General features: G+C 53.8%; 2 protein-coding genes across 2 annotated transcripts in view; both read left to right on the top strand.

Moving 5' to 3' along the window:
* Window positions 1-185: 185 nt before the first annotated feature.
* LOC309883667 (protocadherin gamma-A5-like) lies at window positions 186-4,500 on the top strand (the record flags this gene model as incomplete). The annotated part of the gene is made up of 2 exons (XM_082771930.1): window positions 186-2,624; window positions 4,426-4,500. 2 exons carry the CDS (start codon window positions 186-188, stop codon window positions 4,498-4,500), a joined length of 2,514 nt encoding a protein of 837 aa, XP_082628056.1.
* A 2,360-nt stretch (window positions 4,501-6,860) lies between these two features.
* The window catches only part of LOC309883666 (uncharacterized protein), a 44,013-nt gene continuing 28,686 nt past the window's right edge, over window positions 6,861-22,187 (top strand). Inside the window, exons 1-3 of the mRNA XM_082771929.1 lie at window positions 6,861-15,264; window positions 17,229-17,907; window positions 18,244-20,711. Coding sequence (XP_082628055.1) covers window positions 12,826-15,264; window positions 17,229-17,907; window positions 18,244-20,711 — 5,586 coding nt within the window. The 5' untranslated portion in view covers window positions 6,861-12,825. The remainder of the gene's footprint in view (window positions 15,265-17,228; window positions 17,908-18,243; window positions 20,712-22,187) is intronic.

The raw sequence follows: 22,187 nt of genomic DNA, 5'->3' as shown, positions 1-22,187 counted from the left end.
CTGCGAGCAGCCCCGCGGTACGGAGCCGAGCTACAGAGAGGCGGAGGGACAGGCGACAGCGGGCGGCGACGGGGCCGGAGCCGGGGACGGGAACTGGAGCAAGTGTCTGATCCGGAGCCCTAGGCGAAGAGTCGAGCGGCGGGAGCTGTCGGCGGGCGTTCGTTAGCGGCGGGGCCGTGTCGGAGATGTGCGCGACGAGAGAAGGGCTCTGGGGCCGGAGGCAGCGAGCGCTGCTGTGCTGCGTGTTGGTGGCGGCGTGGGAGGCGGCGTGGGGGCAGCTGCGCTACTCGGTGCCCGAAGAGCTGCCCAAGGGCTCTTTCGTGGGCGACGTGGCCAAGGACCTGGCGCTGCAGCCGGCGACGATCCGCGACCGCGGCGCCCGAGTGGTGTCGGCAGATAGGACGCAGTATTTTGCTCTGCATGCGAACAGCGGCCACCTGGTGACGGCGGAGAGGCTAGATAGAGAGCAGCTGTGCGAGGGCGTGCAGCGATGCGTGCTGCGCTGTGAGGTGATCGTGGAGGGCGAGATGAAAGTTTACACGATCGAAGTGGAAATCACGGACATTAACGACAACGCACCCACCTTTAGCGAAATTCAGATTGAGGAAACGCTGAGCGAGACGACTGGACTCGGGACGCGTCTGCCCCTGTCTAAGGCTCATGACCAGGACGTGGGAGTGAATTCCCTGCAGAGCTACGAGCTGAGCGGCGACGAGCACTTCTCGCTGTCCGTGCAGGCGGGAGCCGACGGCGAGAAGCGTCCCGAGCTGGTGCTGGCCAAGGCGCTGGACCGGGAGGAGGCGGCGTTTCACGAGCTGGTGCTGAGGGCGAGCGACGGCGGCGAGCCGGCACGGACGGGCACGGCGCGCATCCGCGTGTCTGTGCTGGACGCCAACGACAACGCGCCCGTGTTCAGCCAGGCGGTGTACGCTGTGCGCGTGCCCGAGGACGTCCAAGTGGACTCCACCTTGCTCACCCTCACGGCCACCGACGCGGACGATGGAATGAACGGGAACGTGAAATACTCATTTAAAGAGTTTTCCACGAAAGCATCGAAGATGTTTTACCTGGATCCCGAGACGGGATCGATCAGACTGTTGAGGAGCCTGGACTTCGAGGAAGGCGACTCCTACGAATTCAGGGTGCAAGCACGGGATAGCGGTGGCCTTTTCGACACGGCTACGGTCTCGATCTCGGTGACCGACGTGAACGACAATGCGCCCGAGATTTCGGTGCGGTCGGCACTCAGCGAGATTTCGGAGGACGCGCCGTCGGGGACGGTGGTGGCCCTGCTGCACGTGCAGGACCGCGACTCGGGCGCCAACGGCGAGGTGCGTTGCAGCATCGAGGAGAGCGTCCCGTTCCGCCTGAAGCGGGCTCTGGACAACTACTACAGCGTGGTGACGGCGCGGGAGCTGGACCGGGAGGAGGTGTCGGAGTACAACGTGACGGTGTGGGCGTCGGACGGCGGGTCGCCGTCGCTGCGCAGCAGCGCGGTGCTGGCGCTGCGCGTGCTGGACGTGAACGACAACGCGCCGGTGTTCGCGGAGGCGCGCTACAGCGCCCGTCTGCCCGAGAACAACGCCGAGGGCGCGCTGGTGCTGACGGTGCGGGCGTGGGACGCGGACTGGGGGCAGAACGCGCGCGTGCGCTACCGGCTGGCGGAGGGGCGCGTGCGGGGCGCGCCGCTGTCGTCCTACGTGTCGGTGCAGGCGGAGACGGGCGCGCTGTACGCGCTGCGCTCGTTCGACTACGAGGAGGTGCGCGAGGTGGGGCTGTGGGTGCGGGCGGAGGACGGCGGCGCGCCGGCGCTGAGCAGCAACGTGTCGGTGCGGCTGCTGATCGTGGACGAGAACGACAACGCGCCGCAGGTGCTGTACCCGCCGATGGCGGCGGCGGCGGCGTCGGGCGCGGGCTGGACGGGCGTGGAGCTGGCGCCGCGCTCGGCGGAGCCCGGCGCGCTGGTGGCCAAGGTGGTGGCGGTGGACGCGGACGCGGGGCAGAACGCGTGGCTGTCCTACGAGCTGGCCAAGGCGACGGAGCCGGGGCTGTTCCGCGTGGGGCTGCACAGCGGCGAGGTGCGCACGGCGCGCTCGCCGCTGGCCCGCGACGCGCCCAGGCACAGCCTGGTGGTGGTGGTGAAGGACCAGGGCCGGCCGGCGCTGTCGGCCACGGCCACGCTGACGGTGGTGCTGGCCGAGAGCGTGGCCGAGCTGCTGTCGGAGCTGGGCAGCGCGGCGGCGCCGGCCGAGCCCGGCGGCAGCCTGACGCGCTGGCTGGTGCTGGCCGTGGCGGCCGTGTCGTGCCTCTTCGTCGCCTTCCTGCTGCTGCTGCTGGCGCTGCGCCTGCGGCGCTGGCGCCGCTCGCAGCTGCTGCCGCCGGCCAGCGGCGCCTTGCGCGGCGTGCCGGCCTCGCACTTCGTGGGCATCGACGGCGTCCGCGCCTTCCTGCACTCCTACTCGCACGAGGTGTCGCTCACCGCCGACTCGCGCAAGAGCCAGCGGCGCTGGGCGGCCGACAGCTGCTGCAACACCCTCCCGGCGCGGCCGGCGCCCGACAAGGCCGCGCCGCTGCTCGGGGAAGACGCTGCCGGCGCCCGCGGCGCACCGCCCGACGCCCTCCCGGTGAGTCTCTCGAGTCCCTCCCTCCGAGCTCGCCTCTTTCTCGCCCGTTTTGCTGTCTCGCTGTTCGCGCGTATTATAGCGATGAAAGAGATATATTTGGGATTGCCACCGAGGTGCTGGGTTTGACAGAGTATCTTAGTAATGATTGTGCTTGAACACTGAGCTCACAAGAATGGAGCAATGTTTATTAGCAGGCATACTGTATGGCAACAGAGCCGTTTTGTGTTCATTATTTCAATTTCATGTAGCATAATTTTTGCTAAGATAAAATAATGAGATCTGAAGGGTGAAAGTGAAGTCCTTTTTGTGTTCCTTGGGTTTCATGATTTTGCCCTGTGTGTTGACAGTGTCAATATTGGGCCTTAGTATCATAGAGAACCCTTAAAAGTCTCTTATGTATGTTACTTTTCGTATGAGGAGAGCTGTTTTCATAAAGAACAGGGACTTTGGTTGCTTTCACAGCAAGAGATTTGTTATACTTAAGCTTCCTTAATATGTCACTCTATGAGCCGTTCTAGGCAGCAGCCAAGATATGGTAGAATGTTATTGTCCGTGGTGCAAGCGGAGGCTGTAAATGCAGAGCAAAGATGGTGAGCAGCTGGTAGTGAATGTGGAAAACAGGTGGATTAATGGATATTTTCTTTGGGCAAAGGTTTGGTTTTATAGTTGGTGCAAAGGCCTGCAGCACATATACACAATTTTTTTCTGGGTTTGTTGCCTTGAATGTCAGTTGTAATCCCCTGATGATAACATGTTTTGCAGAAAAACTATGTGTGCTGATGCCTGTGTATAATGGTTTATAATTCTTGTTTGAATTCAGATTTATCCATCCATATCTAAGTTGTGAAATAGAGTTTCTTTGTAGTCAGATTTCAGTTTTTAGGCCTTTTTCTAAATAAGGTTGTGCTTCATATTTCCCATTTCTGGGTACACCTTTTTCTTTTGAAAACATTACTGTTGCCTTTCAGGAAATCCTTACCTCCCTTAACAAGATCCTAACAACCATCTGAAGAAGTTTTTTTTATATTAGCAAAATGAAACAGAAGATAAAAGTGAATCTCTCTTCATTGCTCTGAAGACTTGGCATGCAAAAAGGTCACAAAGTAAGGACTTCACATTCACAGTTTCATATTTATTGGAGACAAGAGGGATACTTCAAAGAGAAATTAAAGAGAACTGATTAACTTTTCCTAAAATTTCCTAAAAAGAGACAAAGAGTGTGTAGTCCAGGGGAAGACTTTAGGGCCTTGCTTGCAGCTTAAAACCTTGGTGTGTTTCCAGTGCTCTGGGAAGGAATTTTGGTGCCTGCTGAGAAGACCATGCCACCCTCCCAGAGAAATTCCTTACCACGCATTCTCTTTGAATACTTTCTCATGCTGCTAGTCTGATTGCATCTTTTCATCTGTGTATGTAGGCTAACTTCTATTTAGTAGCATAGCTGTGTTGAGCAATGTGCTATGTGTTCTTGGGCCTTGCTCCCATGAAGCAACAGCAGGGTATTTCAATAGAGTTGGAGCTGGGGTGGAAGGTTGGAGATGTGAGAGTACTTGTGTGTTCTCTTCCATTTTTGTTTCCCCAGATTGGATGTATACATGATGTTAGTGGAAGAGGAATGTTTGTGTGGAGCAGTGCATGTGTTTATAGGAGGGGGAGATTCCCCTCCAAAAGTTTCTGATGACCCAGTCTCTGGTGGAAGTTCCTTTCTCTCTTTCCTCTTAGATCATTAGTATGGTTTTGGAACGGCTGGGCACGTATCCCTTCTTGGTATTCATTGATGGTGTGGCTGTGGTGTGTGATATAGGGAAATGGTTCATTGAACTCGTCTTTTGGTGAGATGTTTGCAGATTCTGAGGATGAAAGTAAAGCACTGACGTGAAAGGTTTGAGGTGAAGTGTACAGGTACTATGTCTGGAGCTTTAGAAGAACAGATGCCTATCTCCCTGCTTGTTGTAGTTATTCCGCTAGGCATACAGCTGTGGTTCATGCAATTTGAAGTCTTTCTGATGAATAGGTTTTGCATTTGAAGTGCTATTTTTCCTGTGTTGGAAGCTTCAGGAAGACCTTCTGGGGAATTCATTCCCTACTATCTACCTTATATGCCCTACTACTATGAATACTCAAAAATGTCCATGTGTGTAACTTAGCTGCATATTGTCTAAAATAAAATTTTCTTTGGAGCCATCCATAGCATACTCTTTGTGCACATTGTGGAGAAAACGGGCTGGCCAATTGGTCTTTTGATGATGTTCAGGCTGTCATGAAGAGGGAAGGCAATCGTAACAGTTGGACGTAGTTTGGGAATTGTTCATGTGTGAAGTGCTCTTGGAGGCTTTGACTTCTCATTAAGACCTTTAAACATTGACCTTTCAGGAATAGAGCTGGAATTGTCTTTGCAAGCAGACACATACTATGAGAGCAACCGTGTTGCAGGTCCATTACTTGAATCTCATTAAGCATAATGCTTGGGCAGAGCAAAGGAGAACATCTGTAAAGTGATCGTGCAGTCCTTCACTTCTGTAGTTTTCACATTCTTGCTGTGTTCATTGTTACTGTCTAAATTGGGCCTCAGTGTGGCAGAGAACCTTTAAAAGATTGTAGGATCTGCAAGAAATGTGGGCTTGAGGTAACTGATTCCATACAGAGCTTGAATGTTTACAGCTTTGTTAAGTTTCCTTAAAATGTCACTGAATGGAATGCCCTTGGCAGCGTTTGAGTTCTATTGCTGCTCTGAGAAGATACTGCCGGTGCCTGTTGTGTACACCCTAATACCCTCCTGGTGAATCACTCTCACGGTGCCTCTTGAGTCCCTCCCTTCACACTCTCTTTCTCGGGCTTTTTTTTGTCTCGCTACCCATGTGTTTAGCCTTCTGCACTCTTCCTCTAGGTGTCCTTTGTGGGCATGGACTGTTGGCAGGAGAGCTTTGCCCCTAATGTCCCTAATTCACTCAGAGTATTGCTGTGCTCTCTGCTTGGCAGTGTTCCAGATGGGGTGGCACTGCAAGTTATGTTGATATGTTCTCACCATGAAGAGTTAATCATTTGCATGTTGACTGCCACTCTACAGCTTGTTTTCTGTCCTTGTCCACTTCTGCCTGTAACATCACGTGATCTGCCTTTGCTGAGGATTGAATGGTGATGCCAGCACTGTGTGAGGTGCACAGTAGCATGCATTCCTATTAGCGATACAGCTTAGAAGTGTTGTGTTTTTTTTTTTTTTTTTTAATGTAGTCTTCACCAGCTGGTTGAGGCTTCAGATATGGACTAGAAGACTAATAGAGGTGTTATCTTATAGAGCTTGATAGCTGAAGCACTTTTTGCAAGTCTGGCTTTTGGTTGTCTAACCATCAGTTAGTCAAAGTACAAATTTTGAGCAGCAGGATGCCTTGCTTTTGACATCGATACAGTGGATGTTAAACCAAGTTGCCTTTCCTTTCCCATGTGAGGTAACAGTTGTATTTTGTTAACAGCATTACCATTGGTGTCCTTCACTTTCATGTCATTTCATAATGGTTGGACAGGTGAATATATGATGTCTCTGTAAAGACAAAGCAGATGACAGAGTTCACTCTACTTTTATTTTTCCTGTATAGACCAGAGGTGCCCTAGCTCCTCTCCTCTCCTCTCCTCTCCTCTCCTCTCCTCTCCTCTCCTCTCCTCTCCTCTCCTCTCCTCTCCTCTCCTCTCCTCTCCTCTCCTCTCCTCTCCTCTCCTCTCCTCTCCTCTCCTCTCCTCTCCTCTCCTCTCCTCTCCTCTCCTCTCCTCTCCTCTCCTCTCCTCTCCTCTCCTCTCCTCTCCTCTCCTCTCCTCTCCTCTCCTCTCCTCTCCTCTCCTCTCCTCTCCTCTCCTCTCCTCTCCTCTCCTCTCCTCTCCTCTCCTCTCCTCTCCTCTCCTCTCCTCTCCTCTCCTCTCCTCTCCTCTCCTCTCCTCTCCTCTCCTCTCCTCTCCTCTCCTCTCCTCTCCTCTCCTCTCCTCTCCTCTCCTCTCCTCTCCTCTCCTCTCCTCTCCTCTCCTCTCCTCTCCTCTCCTCTCCTCTCCTCTCCTCTCCTCTCCTCTCCTCTCCTCTCCTCTCCTCTCCTCTCCTCTCCTCTATTCCTTATTACTGTATGCAGTACAGTACCTAGCAGCATAACCTGAAACTGATTATTTCACTTCTGTAGGTTTCATGTTTGTTTTGTTTTGTTTTGTTTTTCTTTCTTTCTTTCTTTGTTTTCAAGGACTAATGCTGGGGCCTCAATGTGTCTGATAATCCTTCAAAGACTGGAAGATCTTTTATAACTGTAGGACTGGGGAAACAGTGTTGCAGGTCCATTATTATTTTACTTTATTTTATTTTATTTTACTTTTATTTTACTTTACTTTACTTTACTTTACTTTACTTTACTTTACTTTACTTTACTTTACTTTACTTTATTTTATTTTATTTTATTTTATTTTATTTTTTTGCACAATATCATGGTAAACCAAAGAAGAATGTCTTTAGAGTTATAGTGAAGTCCTTCACTTGTGTAGTTTTCACATTTTTGTCTTGTTTGTTGCCAGGATCTAAACTGGGCTTCAGCATGGCAGAGAACCCTTAAAAGACTGGAAGATCTGTTTGTATTATGGAACTATGGGAGCTGACTCCATATGTACCTTGAATGTTTGCAGATGTCATGATTTTGATATACTTAAGTTTCCTTAAAATACCACTGAATGAAATGCTGTTGCTGTGTCTGACATGTGGCCAAAAGCTGGATACTGGCTGTGAATGCTGAGCAAGGAGGGTGAGAGGCTGGTGTCGAACTTGGAGAATAACTTGATCAACATAGTTTGGGCTGGACAACACTCTGATTTCATAATTAATGCTGAGGCCATTGCCATTTATGCTACGATCCTGGTTTTCCTGTGCTGAAAGGCAAATAATCCTTTGATAATAAAATGTTTGAATAAAAACTGTGCATTTAGAACAATGATGCATAGGTAGAATGGCTTGTAATTCCTGCATGAAACCTCATTTCTCTATTCATCTCTTTCAATAATATCGTTACACAGAGTTTTTTCTTTGTTGTAGTTACATATCTAGGCTGTTTTCTCCAGGAAGTCTGTGTTTCATGTTCATGTCTATAGTGAAGTCTTTGTGCATGTGGTGGAGAAACAGGCTGGGCAATTGCTCCTTTGCTGATGTTAGCAGAGCCAGGTATCTTCCTGATAGCACATGTGACTGATGAGTCAGGTGAGACTGTCTTGAAACAGAATCTTAATGGCCTTCCATTTAACTTAACTACTTCTCCTTTACAATCTTCTTGACCTTTATGATTCTTCATGATAAAGCGTTGAGCAAAGAAATGTCTTTGCATCTGTCCATGCTGTGGTCTTTGAGACTGTTTCTTCTTGGTGGAGAAACGGTCTGCACAACTGGTCCTTTGACAATGTTTGCCTGCTATGAAGATGAAAGGCAATTGTGAATGTTGTGAGGATATGAGAATGCCTCAGTGGTGCTGTGTGTGATGGGCTCCTGGAGGAAATAGATGTATTTTGCTGCTTCACAGTCTTTTAACATTGACCTATCAAGGATGGATCTGGACATGCATTTACTGACAGACACATGCTGTAGCAGCAGCCATGCTGCAGGTTCACCACTTTCATTTCTTGTGCTGTCTCTGGACAGATAGAAGGCTGATGTCTGGAGAGAGACAGAGCATGTGAAAGAGTTCATCGTGTTTTACTTTTAAACACATAGAAGATAGGTGTTAACATTAACTTTATCATAGTTGTTATATTGCAGTTTACATTTTGTCTTGTCCAAATTACTTTGACTACCTCTGGCTAGGAAGGAACCTCTGGAAGGATCCTCCTGTGACTTTGCTGTCTACTGGTTACCCTTATTATGCTCACATACTCCTACTGACATAATCTGCAATAGAAAACTGATTCCTTCACATCTGCAGGTTTCAGGTTTTGGCCTTGATGTTGTCAGGGTCTAAAACTGGTCCTCCATGTGGCTGATAATCTTTCAAAGCTTGGAAGACCTATTATAACTGCAGGCCTTGCGGGAGCAGTCCTATGGGGATACATATTTTGAATGTTTACAGCTATTAAGACAGCTCAATATAGTCTGATATACTTATGTTTCCTACAGTGTCACTAAGTGAAATGTTCTTGCTGAGGGGTGACATATGGCCAAAAGATGTCCATGGCCAAAAGTTGTCCATGGTGCAACTAAAAGCTGTGCATGCAGAGCAAGGAAGGTGAGAAACTGACTTTGAATCTGGAAAATAGGTGGATCTACAGTGATGCTGTTTGGACAGTTGTTTGATTTTGTACTGGTATCAAGGCCTGTTCCATTTACAGTGTGATCCTTGTTTTCCTGACCTGAAAGAAATGTTAATTGGTTATTGGTGTAAAAACCATGTATATACAATGATGCCTTAATGGGTAGAACTGCTTACAATTCCGTTGTGAAAAGTTGTGTATCCATCCATATCTCATCATAACATTTTGATGGATAGCTTTCCTGTAGGTGTAATTATGTGTTCTGATCTTTGTTTCCAGGAAGGTTGTGCTTCATGTTTCCCATTTCTGGATAGGGCTTTGGTATTTGAAAATGCTGGAGTTGTACTGCAGGAAATCTTTACCTCCTTTGAAAAGGTCCTTCCAGACATCTGAAGACAAATTTTTGTGTATGAAGGAAATGAAACAGAAGCTAAAACTGAATCTCTCTACATTACTTGCAAGAGTTAGGATGAGAAAAGACCCTGTATTAAGGCCTTTCCATTTATAGTTCTATAATCTATAATCTGAGCAGGCCACAGAGTAGAAAAATTGATGAGAAAGGATGAATTTTTCTTAAAATGAAGTCCCCTCCTGTGTAGTCCAGAGGAAGACTTGAAGGCTTTGCTTGCAGCTTAAGATCTCAGTGAGTTCCAGGTGATCTGGGGATGAACTTTGGTGCCCGCACTGAAGACTGCGATGCCCTGGTGACCTTCTGTGTTGAGTCTCAAGTGTTTCAACAAAATCTCTGTTTGTGGATCAATGATGCAGGGGTCACTTTCTTCATTTAACATTCTTTAGGACGTGTATAAGCCATTATATGAAGTGAATGCAGAACCTCATTTGTCTGTGCCTGCTTTAGGCAAGTGTCCTACTTATTTTATGGGTAAATGTTCTTCATACAATGTGTTCCTCAGCCAGTTGTGACAGAAGGGTGATTCTCAGAACACGTATGTTTTCCACATGGGACTTGGTGCTTTCCGCAGCCACGAGACCATTCCCAGGCATTACTGTGAGTTCCTTGTTGCCTGTGGTAATTCTCCAGTTTTGGTCAAAAGTGAGCTCCAAGCTCTGCATGGAGGAAGAGGGTGGAAGAACAAAATTACTTGTTGGCAGATGTAAAATTCTAAGATACTTGTGGTTGAGTATGGTTGCGCTTCTTGACCTTGATGGCAACTCAACAGTGTGTTCTCCCACAGGTGCTTAACTGTGGTTCTGTGGTGTTCAAAGGTGCTTAAGTGGATTCAAAAAACTGCATGTTTGTACACTAAATGTTGTGGTCATATAAAGCTACTAGCCTCTTCTCAGTCCTTGAAAGTGGGTTGAAGTGTTAGGAATCGAGACAGGGGACTTAATTATTTTCCTATTTCACTGAATCTCTGAGGTCTTGCTTGAAAATGAGGTCATGGAAGATATTTCAGTTTGAGAGGTTACCAGCACTGAACAAGCCCTTGCACATCTCTCCCATTTTTGTCAATCCCCACATCCTTGGGGAGCAGTCAAAGCTAGCATCCGTGGCATCCATAGAGCAGGAGACAGTGTACTTTATTGCTGGGGCAATGTCCATACACCAGAATAATCCAGCAGTGGGTTTGACCTTTGGTGGTGTCTGGGTCTAAACCCCAGAGTCGTGAAGCTGTGTGATATATCTTGTATGTGGGACTGTGCTCCAGAGAGCTGAACAATTTAGGAATGGAAGTGATGCAGAGTATTTTTGCAGTTTCTCTTGGGCAGCATTACAGGTTACAGATGGAGTGGCACTGCAAGGCATGTGGAAATACTCTTACTGTGAAGGGTTAATGATTTGCACTTTGCCACCTTGCAGCTCTTTCAGTATCCTCGTCTACTCTTACCTGTAGTAACATGTGATCCATTAATGGTAAGGATTGAAAATTGATGCAAGCGATGTATGAGGCATACTCTAGCATACATTCTTAATAGCACTGTGGGTTGTGAGTATTTCTTTCTACTTCTGTGCTCCTCACCAGCCAGTGAGGAGCCCCTTTATGTGGTTACAGGAATGGCCTTGCTGATGGAAGAAGCCTGTCTACACAGCGACCTTGTTGGTAGTTTTGTCAAAGCAGGTTAAATCTCCCAGGGATCATTACTGTGACCCTCGTGTGTGTTTCTCTCCAACTGAAGAAGAGTGTAATATTTCTTTGTGAAAATGGTCCTGTTTGCCAGGAAGAGTGTGTTCACACAGTGGCGTTGTGGCCTCTTCTACGATAGAAGGATTACTCCACAAGCACTTGTTTCTTGATCACTGTGGAATAGTCTCATGAAGGAGGAACTGAGTCCTGCAGGCTGCATCTTTAAATCTTGTAAGGGTGCTGCAAGAGACTCTCTTTTAAGATATAAATCAGGAAATGAGTTATCACTGGGACCCTAAAAATGAGCACAGTAGTCACTGATGGAGTCATGTTTTAGAGCAATCTCAGTACTCTTGTTTAGAGCAATAGGAGAGTCAGGAAAATCCATTGTATTTGTAGTTTTCCAAATTTGTGGTCTGTATGGAGTTGAGATTATTCTCTTGGTTATATTGTGCCGAGGCTCATGAACCAAGCTTTGCTGGCTTTCAGAGCCTTCCATTCCATAATTTCCTTTGATTTCTGATAAGAGGCAGTTCTATCATAAAAATGGGTTTTGAGGAAGATTAAATACTTTTTCATAAATGTTGCACTCAGGTGAGTTGAATCCTTTCCGTTTTCAGAGCCCCCCATCCCAGAATGCTCTATGTCTTTTTGGTGCAAATTGCATGTCACTGTGTTTATGTCATCAATAAACGTCCTTCTTTAGTGTTGCCTGTCTTCAAAGCCTTTCTCAGACTTTGTCTTGTGACTTTTTTTGCCATCTTCTTTTCTACAAGTGTCTGACCATGCTTGGAAAGGTAGCTGACATATTGCATACACATCAGGCACCATCACAGGGTGGTATACAATTGCTTTTCTTCACAACCACTGAAACAGCACACTGGTAATAGAAGTATGCCAGTACATTGGGTACATTTTTGCTGACCACCTATGTTCCTACATCAACTTTCTCACTCTGTTCACAAAGAGAGGCACTTTTGAAAACCAGATTTAACAGGGCTGTCTTCATTCTGCTGGAGTAGGAAGTAGTGGTGATCTCACTGATTTGCAAAACTGGGAGCAAGTGCTGATGCTGTTTTTGTAGAGAATAAAGCCGTGTTCTCCCGTAGTCCCAGTCACTATGACAGATATATAAAATGAAATGGATGTAACCAAGAAACTCCTAAAAGAAAACAGCGTTCACGGTGGATCTGGTGCTCTCTTTCTACAACACTTTTTCTCCAGAAGCACTTTGTCGCTGCTGCTAGTCATAGCTGAGAAAAATGAAATGCGAGAGCTGGGGGAAAATCACCCCCAGCAGTAGTGGAAACTCCTGAAAGGTGTCGGCTGCTTCCCTTACAGTGCGTCTGGCTGTTCTTACCTGTGCTCTGCTGTGCGATGTCCGCGCGCGCTGCTCCGATACTCGGTAACGCGCCCCCCAGCCAGACTCCTGACTTCCACAGCCGAACAGAGCTGCTGCCTCGCCTCGCCTTCCGCGCGGTGGCAGAAAACCGGCAGAGCCCGACGATGAATCGCGCTCCCGCTAGCTGCCGGCGCCGTCTGCCGGGCGGCTGCTGTCAGCGCTCCTCGGCGAGCAGCGGCCGGGACCCGAGGTGCGCGGGCAGCCGCCGGCTGCGGTGGCGTCGCGGGGCCTCCGGGTGCCGCTGTTGGCCGCCGCCGCCGCCGCCTCCTGCCCCCGCCGGCTGCTCGCTCGCCCGGCGCCGCCAGAGCGGGAGAGGCGCGGGCAGCAGAGAGACGGGGAGCGGCGGCCGAGCCGGTGCCCAGATCGCTGCGCTCCGGCGGCATCGGCGCTCGGGGCGTGCAGCGGCTGGCAGGAGCGGCGGCGGGGGCGGGTGGAAGGAGAGCGGCGAGCGCTGCTGCGAATGGCAGGCGGGCGGCGGAGGAGCCGGAGAGCGGGCGGGCAGGGGCTGCTGCCCGCTTTGCTCCTGTGCTGCTGCTGCTGCTGCTGCCGGGCGGCGCCGGAGCGGCTCCGCTACGCGATCCCCGAGGAGCTGAGCAGGGGCTCGCTGGTGGGGCCGCTGGCGCGGGACGTGGGGCTGAGCCCAGCCGAGCTGCCGGCACGCCAGCTGCGGATCAGCTCGGAGAAGCACTACTTCACCGTGAGCGGCGAGAACGGGAACCTGTACGTGAGCGAGAGGCTGGACCGGGAGGAGCTGTGCGGCGAGTCGGCGTCCTGCTCCGTCAGTTTCGAGGTGGTGGTGCAGAACCCGCTGAACGTTTTCCACGTCGAAGTGGCCATCCAGGACGTTAACGACAATGCGCCGCGCTTCTTGCGAGACAGCATCCAGCTGGAAATCAACGAACTGACTTCTCCCGGCGCCCGCTTTTCCTTGGGTATCGCCGAAGACCCAGACGTGGGCCCGAACTCCCTGCAGGGCTATGAGCTGGAGGCCAACGGGTACTTCGCGGTGGAAGTGAGAGAGAGGCAGGACGGCAGCAAGTTTGCGGAGCTGGTGCTGCGCCGCGCGCTGGACCGGGAGCGCGAACCGAGCCTGCGCCTGGTGCTGACGGCGCTGGACGGCGGGGAGCCGCCCCGGAGCGGCACCGCCCAGCTCTGCATCAACGTCACCGATGCCAACGACAACGCGCCTGTGTTCGCGCAGGAGCGGTATCGGGTGAGCCTGCGGGAGGACACGCCCCCGGGCTCCGTGGTGCTGCATGTCTCAGCCTCTGACAGTGACGAGGGCAGCAACGCCCGCATCACCTACGGCTTCGCAGAAATGCCGGCCAAGGTGCTGCAGAAGTTCGCAGTGGCCGCAGAGAATGGGACAGTGACGCTGCGGGAGGCGCTGGACTTCGAGGACACGCGGGGCTACACGCTGCTGGTGGAGGCGCGGGACGGGGGCGGCCTGGTGGCACACTGTGAAGCGGAGCTGGAGGTGCTCGACGTGAACGACAACGCGCCCGAGGTGACGCTGACGTCGGTGTCGAGCCCCGTGCCCGAGGACGCGGCGCCCGGCACCGTCGTGGCGCTGCTTAAAGTGCGGGACCGGGACTCCGGGGAGAACGGTCAGGTGTGGTGCGAGCTGTCGGGCGAGGCGCCGCTGTCCATCGTGGCGTCGTCGGGCGGCTCGTACAAGGTGGTGACGGCGGGCGCGCTGGACCGGGAGCAGGCGGCCGAGTACCGGGTGACGGTGGTGGCCAGGGACCGCGGCAGCCCGGCGCTGTCGAGCCGCGCGGCGCTGGTGCTGGAGGTGTCGGACGTGAACGACAACGCGCCGGTGTTCGAGGAGGCCACATACAGCGCCTACGTGGCCGAGAACAACGCGGCGGGCGCGCTGGTGCTGCGGGTGCACGCGCGGGACGCGGACGCGGGCACCAACGGGCTCGTGAGCTACTGGCTGGAGGGCGACGGCGCGGGCGCGGCGGCACCGTACGTGTCGGTGGAGGCGCGGAGCGGCGCGGTGTACGCGCAGCGCTCCTTCGACTACGAGCAGTGCCGCGAGTTCGCCGTGGCGGTGCGGGCGCAGGACGGCGGGGAGCCGGCGCGCAGCGCTACGGCGACGGTGCACGTCTTCGTGCTGGACCGGAACGACAACGCTCCACGGGTGCTGTGGCCAGCGGCGGCGAGCGGGGCAGGGAGCGGCGGCGCGGGCGCGAGTGCGGTGCCGTTCGAGGTGGTGCCGCGCTCAGCCGAGGCCGGCTACCTGGTGGCCAAGGTGGTGGCGGTGGACGCGGACGCCGGGCGCAACGCGTGGCTGTCCTACGAGCTGGTGCAGGCGCCGGAGCCGGGGCTGTTCCGCGTGGGGCTGCACAGCGGCGAGGTGCGCACGGCGCGGGCTGTGTCGGAGCGCGACGCGGCGAAGCAGCGGCTGGTGGCCGTGGTGAAGGACCACGGGCAGCCGGCGCTGTCAGCCACGGCCACGCTGCACGTGGTGTTGGCCGAAAGCTTGCAGGAGGCGCTGCCGGAGCTGAGCGACAAGGCTGTCGAATCCGAGCTGACTTCAGATCTAAACCTCGTTCTGGTGGTGGCGCTCGCTTTGGTGTCCTTGCTGTTCGTTTTCACAGTCATGTTGGTAGTGTTCTTCAAGTGCCGACGGGCCAGGAGCCCCCCCATTTTTCTAACTTCCGATAAGGAACTCTATTCCAGCCTTGGCCCCAAAGCACCCTACAACTACTGCAGCAGCACGCTGCCCTTGCCCTACTCCTACGAGGTGTGTTTGGCCTCTGAATCGGGCCAGAAGGACTTCACGTTTTTGAGACCGGGCACGGCAGCGCTGCCTGACCATGTCTTGGTGGGGGACCTTGGCCCAGGAGGCCCCTCCGGGAAGGACCCTCCCAGCTCAGAGAGCACGGCAGAGGTGAGCTGCTGTCCCGGGTCCTTTTCTGTTTGCTCGTGCGGTCTTTCTTCTTCCCCTGTTGCTCTGTTCTGCCTTGGGTGAGAGTTTCAGCGAGCTGGGGTGGTAGCGTGAAGGTTGGAGCAATGGCATAAGGGTCCTGGGGCACAAAAGCTGAGACAATCCTTTCATCTGGGTTTAGCGAATGCTTCATTTAGTGTCTCTAAAGTGCCCTATGTGAGTATTTCTTTGTGAAATTGATGCATGGTCATGTAATTGATGTATCGCGGGCTTTGCACTTAGTGAGGGCAACAACTCCAGTCTTCTTGTCTCTTTTCCTTTCCAGCTCCGTTCTTTGCTCTCTCTCAGCCATTCTTAAGGAAGATGTTTTGCACACGTATAAATTAATTCCCTCTGTCCTGCATTCACCGGGGACCCGGGGCTGTTGCTCAGAGCCCGGAGCCGAGCAGAAAGCGTTTTGTGTCTGCTGCTGTCGCAGGCTCCTCCGGAGCCCCGGTGTGACCAGAAACAGGGACAGGCTGAGCTGCTCTGCCCGGGATTTCTCTTGAACTCGCCCCTGAAGTAATTCCCTGTGCAGGGGGAAGGTGCCTTCCCCTTTGCTACCGCATAGTTCTGCTTCTCTTCCTTCAAATGCTGTTTTCAGGAGCTCCGAGGATGTCGCTTTTAATAGTCTGGTTTCCCATCAAAGTGAAGGGGATGCAACGTCCTCAGATCACTTGAAACATGAAAGATGAAAATGCTGAGTCTTCAGCGCCTTTCCTGGATAGGGAGATTTCCTGGAAGTACTCGGCACTCTGCATCTTGGCTGACTACTGGCAGGACAAAGTACTTTGGGTGGGCTCGCATGTGTACCCATATGAGGAAAAACTTTTTACGAATTACGATATATATGTTAGAAAAATTGCTCAGCGAGAACTTATGAAAGACTTGAATGTATTAGGAAAAGAGGCAGTAGGGAGGAAAAAAAGAAGATTCAGAACTTATTTCAAAGTAAATAAGTGACTGCAGACTATTTCAGGGTTTAGCTCGAAGGAAGCCGTGGATTTTCTACGTTTTAGATTATATGTAAGAAAGACAATTGGAATTTGATTGCATAAGGGCTAGTGAAGAAAGAAATCTGCTTTCAGCAGTGAGCCTGCAGACACGGCTTGTTGGAGGCGCTCCAGAAGGCATAGAGTGGCAAAACTGTTGATACTTACGTGCACGATACAGCTGCGGTGGGTAATGCATCTCATTTTCCTTGGAAGCCTTTCAATTGCTTTAGAATTCATTTCTGTTAAACTATTGATTTCTAACGTTGGATTTTATTGACTCGAGGCGTATACTTTTTTTTTTTTTTTTATCAAATTCTGTGGACTGGTGGTAAGAGTGAGCTAGGAGTAAGTAGCGCCGGTACGTTTTAACTTCCGACAATTAGCCGTTAATTGCGAGAATGATTGTTGGGTGGCAAAGTTTGAGCCGATCCGTTTGATTCCGTTGGTGCCGCGTATAAACGCTGAAACATTGCGCATCTGGGTGTGCTCCCGGCAGTTAACAGCAGTGCGCAGGGCGAAAACGCGCAGACAGAGGCGAGATCCCTCCCTTTCCGGAGGGTGTTGGGTCCCCCACGTTGGTGAGCGCGATTTGCAGCCCCCGCACACCACCCTCAGGCACGGCAAACTTCGGGACGGCAGCTCATCAGGTGCAACGATTCCGAGCAGATTATTCAGGGAGCAGAGGTCCTTGCAGTTTCCCTCGACAAACAGCTGTGGGCGCTGGTTTCTTTTCCTTTCGTTCGTTATCGGCTGTGGGAAAGCGTCTGGTGCTGCAAGATGCTGTTTCTCTGCCACAGCCCGATTTCGACAGGGCTCCTGGCGCTCCCGTGTCTAGCTCCATTCTTCCCTTCCTATTCCACCGGGACATCTGAACAGTTCCGTGGGTGACAGAAAATGAATTCCAACACCGCGGTAGTTTGCGTCCGTTTGCAGGCTCTAAACGTCGGAAACCCGCAGTGTCAAGTGGTGCAACAACCCGAAAGGCAGCCCGAGAACCGGCCGGTGCTCGGCAAGGTGCAGAGATCTGCACGGTGCCGCGACCCGCGGGGCTGCTGCAGCAGGGGGTGGGGAGGGTGCCCCAGGTGCCAGCACGACGCCGGCCGTGAGTTCGCTGCGTCTGGAGGAATCGAGCACCGGGGGAGCAAGCCTGGAGGCGGCGGGGAGGGAGGAAGGGAGTGTCAGGACGAGGGTTCTGCGATTTGTCGGGGAGGATCCCCCCCTGGGACAGTGGTGGCGACGATGAGCGGGGCGGGGGCGCGGCTGCCGGGAACCCCAGCGGCTGCCCGCCGGGACAGCGGCAGCACGAGAGCGCTGTCGCTTTGTCGGCGACGCTGCTTTGCTGGCACACGGCGGCGCGCCGTCGCGACGCTGTGGGACGCTCGGAAGGGGCTGGACTCTTGGCAGGACCGGGAGCCAGAAGGTCCCGTGAGACCCCCTCCTCCGCCTCATTCCGCCCTCCCTCTGTCTTCCCCCCGCCCCTTCTCGGTCCTGCTGCCTGACTCCAACGAGGGTTTGTTTTCCCGGGGGACACCCCCTCGTTTTCCGGGGGCACCTCTCGGCTCCATCCCCTCTGCTAACTCTCACACCTTCCTGCCGGTGTCTGACCGGCCCCGTACGTGGGGAAAGGGACGCGTGCTTTTTGGGCTGGGTGTCAGCCGACTGGAGCCCCGCTGCTGTCGGTGGGGCGGCCGCGCTCCCTCCCGGCCGCGGGGCTCCCAGCGCTCCGTGCAGTTATTGGCCGGGACTCTGTGTGCCGCTGTCGGCCAATGCTGGAGCGGGGGATCGGGCGGCCCGGCCCCGCTCGGAGCCGGGACGAGGCACAGAGAGACTGAGAGCGAGCCGGGGAGTGAGTCAGTGCCGTGCCGCCGAGCAATGCCCCTCTCCCCGCCGCACGCCGCGTCCCGGGGCACCGGGCAGCGGCAGGAAGGGGCGAGCTGAGGATTTCTAGGGGGGGCCAGGCGGGGAGCGCTGCCGTCCTGTGCGATGAACGGCGTCGCCGCACGGAGCCGCGGGGTGACGACGGGGAAGGTACTGAGCCTCTGGCTTTTGCTCGGCGCTTCCTCCTGGGCTTCCGCCGCCATCCGCTATGCGATTCCCGAGGAGGCGCGGAGAGGCTCCGCCGTGGGGAACGTGGCGGCCGACCTGGCGCTGGACCCGGCGCGGCTCCCTGGGCGCCGGCCGCGGGTGGTGTCCGGCGGCAGCAGGAGGTTCTTCGCGGTGGATCCCGGGAGCGGCGCGCTGCTGGTGAGCGAGCGGATCGACCGCGAGGAGCTGTGCGGAGCGCTCTCCCCCTGCTCCCTGAGCTTTGAGATCGTGCTGGAGAAACCGCTGGAGCTGTACAGCGGCGCCGTGGAGATACAGGACATCAACGACAACGACCCGGTTTTTCCCAGCGGCCAGGCGAGGCTGGAAATCAGCGAGTCGGTGGCGGCCGGGGCGCGCTTCCCGCTAGAGAGCGCGCAAGACCCCGATGTGGGGATTAACTCTTTGCAGAACTACCAGCTGAGTGCCAACCCGCACTTCGTGCTGGATGTGCAGACGAGGGGGGATGGCAGCAAGTACGCAGAGCTGGTGCTAGAGAAGGAGCTGGACAGGGAGGAGCAGCGGGAGCTGCACTTGGTCTTGACTGCGCTGGATGGAGGCAGCCCGCCACGCTCGGCCCACGTGCAGATCCACATCGACGTCGTGGACTCGAACGATAATGCCCCGGTCTTCAACCAGTCCACCTACAAGGCAAGCGTGAGGGAAAACACTCCCAGTGGCACCCTGGTCGCCAAGATCAGTGCCTACGACCTGGACGATGGGCCCAACGGAGACATCATCTACTCCTTCAGCAGCCACACGCCAGCCAAGGTACGAGAGCTCTTTGCTCTGGACTCAGCCACAGGGGAGCTGAGGGTCAAGGGGCAGCTGGACTATGAGGAAACAAAGCTGCACGAGGTTTACTTACAGGCTAAGGACAAGGGTGCTGTTCCTGGCGTTGCTCATTGCAAAGTGCTGGTGGAAGTCGTGGATGTGAATGATAACGCTCCAGAAGTGACGGTGACTTCTGTGTACAGCCCTGTGCCTGAGGACGCTGCCCCAGGGACGGTCGTAGCTCTTCTGAGTGTAACAGACTTGGACTCCCGAGACAACGGTCTGGTGAACTGCTTTATTTCCCCTGGGATCCCATTCACGCTCAGCTCCTCTCTCAAAAATTATTACACATTGAAAACCAAAGCAGCTCTGGACCGGGAAGAGGCATCTGAGTACAACATCACTGTCACAGCCAGGGACTCGGGCTCACCACCCTTGTCTGTGGTAAAACAGATTCTGGTGCGGGTGTCAGATGTTAATGACAACGCACCCAAGTCTTCCCAGGACTTCTATGATGTGTACGTGCTGGAGAACAACGTGCCCGGCATCCCCATTCTTAACGTGAGCGCCACAGACCCTGACCTGGGGCGCAACGGCCACCTCACCTATTCCCTCCTGCAGGGTGACACCACTGTGGGTCATCTCTTCTCCATCAACCGGGAGAGTGGCACCCTCTATCTGCTGACCTCCCTGGACCATGAGGACCAGGTGGAGTTCAGCATGACAGTGCAGGTCCAGGATGGTGGCTCTCCACCTCTGGCCACCAACCTCTCGGTCAGTGTGTTTGTCACTGACCTCAACGACAATGCCCCCACTGTGCTGTACCCTCTCCCCAACTCCACCTCTTCCTATACTGATGTGGTGGCACCAGGTACTCCTGCGGGCCACATGGTCACCAAGGTGGTGGCGGTGGACGCAGATGCAGGGTACAATGCCTGGATCTCCTACACCCTGTTGCAGGCCACTGACCCAACCCTCTTCTCAGTTGGGCTGCACAGTGGGGAGATCTTCACAACCCGCCAGCTCCAGGAGGATGAGGCTCCTCAGCACACGTTGGTCATCCTGCTGAAGGACCATGGGGAGCCTGCACTGTCTGCCAGTGCCACTGTCTCCATCTCCGTGGCTGAGAGGGTCAAGGAGGCGCTCACCGACCTCACTGACATGGTGCCTGCACACGACCCCAGGAGGCACGTGACTTTCTATCTCATCTTGGCTGTGATTTTGGTCTCAGCTGCTTTCTTCATCACCATAGTGTCGGTGGGCATCTTCAAGTGCTACAAGTGGAGGCAGTCAAAGGAGCTGTTCAACAGCTCCAGGAGCACCCTGTACAGGACACCAGGGCCCTTCCACCACGTTGATGCGGTGCGAGGTGGTTTCATGCCGCCCAACTTCTACCACCAGGTCTATCTCACCACGGACTCTCGACAGAGTGATCTCCTGTGTAAAAAACCCTTCACTTCCAGCCCGCTGGGGAGCCGCCAGAACACCATGAGGAATGGTGAGCCAGGACCATACCACCAGATTGTGGGCACCACCAGCCGGCTCCCCACACCCACCGAGGTAATGTAGCCCCTTTCTGGGCATGTCCCAGTGCTGGGCTGGTCCATGCTATGTGCCCATGGCAGCAGATTGGGGCTTGGGGAGGGATATCCAGTTGCGCCGTGTCTGTAAAGGGAGGTTGACTTCTTCAAAATCGAATGAGCCATCCTGTGCATTGATGACATTTGCACTGCGGTGAGCGGGGTCAAGTTAGTCTGTTCATTCCGGGTAGTGAGCATGTGTCTTTTGGATGCAGTTTTGGGTACGCCTTGCATGTCTAGCCGGTGGAGGCCAAGGTCAGCTTGCAACCATTTACAGAAAGTCTGTTGCTCGTGGGTTTTCCTTCCCTGTTTAAAACAAGAACTGAGTCCTTGCAGGTCCAGGCATCAAAGGGGGCCCGCAGACCCTCTGCACTGTGCCCCAGTGTGGGACAGCAGAGGTGGGCTGCAAGCCACCAGCTGCTTGTGGGGCACCAGCACGTCACATCCCACCATGTAGCACTCAAAGCTGAATGATGATGCTATTCCCCGATTGTGGCTGTAGAGCTGTCCCTCCTGTCCATGTCTCACTTTGACTCCTTATTGTTCCGGTTTTATTTCCATTTAAGCACTGTGAGGATGCTTGTCTTGGAGCGGTGGGGTAGGGCTGCAGGCTTCCACAGCTGCTCTCAGGGCTCCTCTGAGCTGGATGCTGGGTGGTGAGCGCACCACCAAGGTCTTGCTTTAGCAGCCCTATTGCAGTTTGTAATAATGCTGTCTCAGGGTGATGTCGAATGTCTAGGCTGAATAAACTGCAGACAGGAAAATGCTTGCGCATGGCAGGCAGCTCCTGTGCTTCTTCCCTGGTGGGAATTGTGCAGCTTAATTTGAGAGCTTTCAATTACGGGAATGCTGTGATCCTCAGGGATGAGGCCGGGTGGTGGATCCAGTAGAGGTGGGGGGATCTGATGGGTTTCCAAGGTGGTTGGTGCCGGTCTTGTGTCCCCTCCTGGGAGGCTGTGAGTAGGATCAAGTGGTTCGTCGGGGCAGAAGGGAATGAGATGCAGCAGAAGCTGTGCACAGGCACAGTGCTGTGTGTGCTGCCTGCTCGCTGCAGCTGAATCACAGGCAGAAGCAGAAACCTCCCAGAGTTATTTTATGCCTTTTATTATTTTTTTTTTCTCCTCTTGCGTCGCTGCTCACACTCAGCACTTATCTGCAGCAGGCAGGAACGGCTGCGGCAGCTGCCAGAGCAAGTGTTCCTCTCCCTTTGTGCAGGTTGTGTTGCAGCTGGGGACAAGGATGTGTGTCCCCCCTCCTCTCCCAGGCTTCTGGCAAGAAGCTAGGGGAGGGGAGGTGGGCAGTAAATGATTTGAGCTTGGGGATGGGGATCACCCAGGTGGTAACAGGCAGGGGGGAAGCTCCCCAGCCCCCCAGTGCTGCCAGAAACCAGCTGGGCCAGCATCGGGCTGTGGATTTTCAGGCTTTGTGGTAACAGATCCAACCCACTGCTGCGGAC

This window comes from Aythya marila (genome assembly GCF_965140915.1).
Source record: "Aythya marila genome assembly, chromosome: 14".
Lineage (NCBI taxonomy): Eukaryota > Metazoa > Chordata > Aves > Anseriformes > Anatidae > Aythya > Aythya marila.
This window is presented reverse-complemented; position numbering and strand designations above follow the sequence as displayed.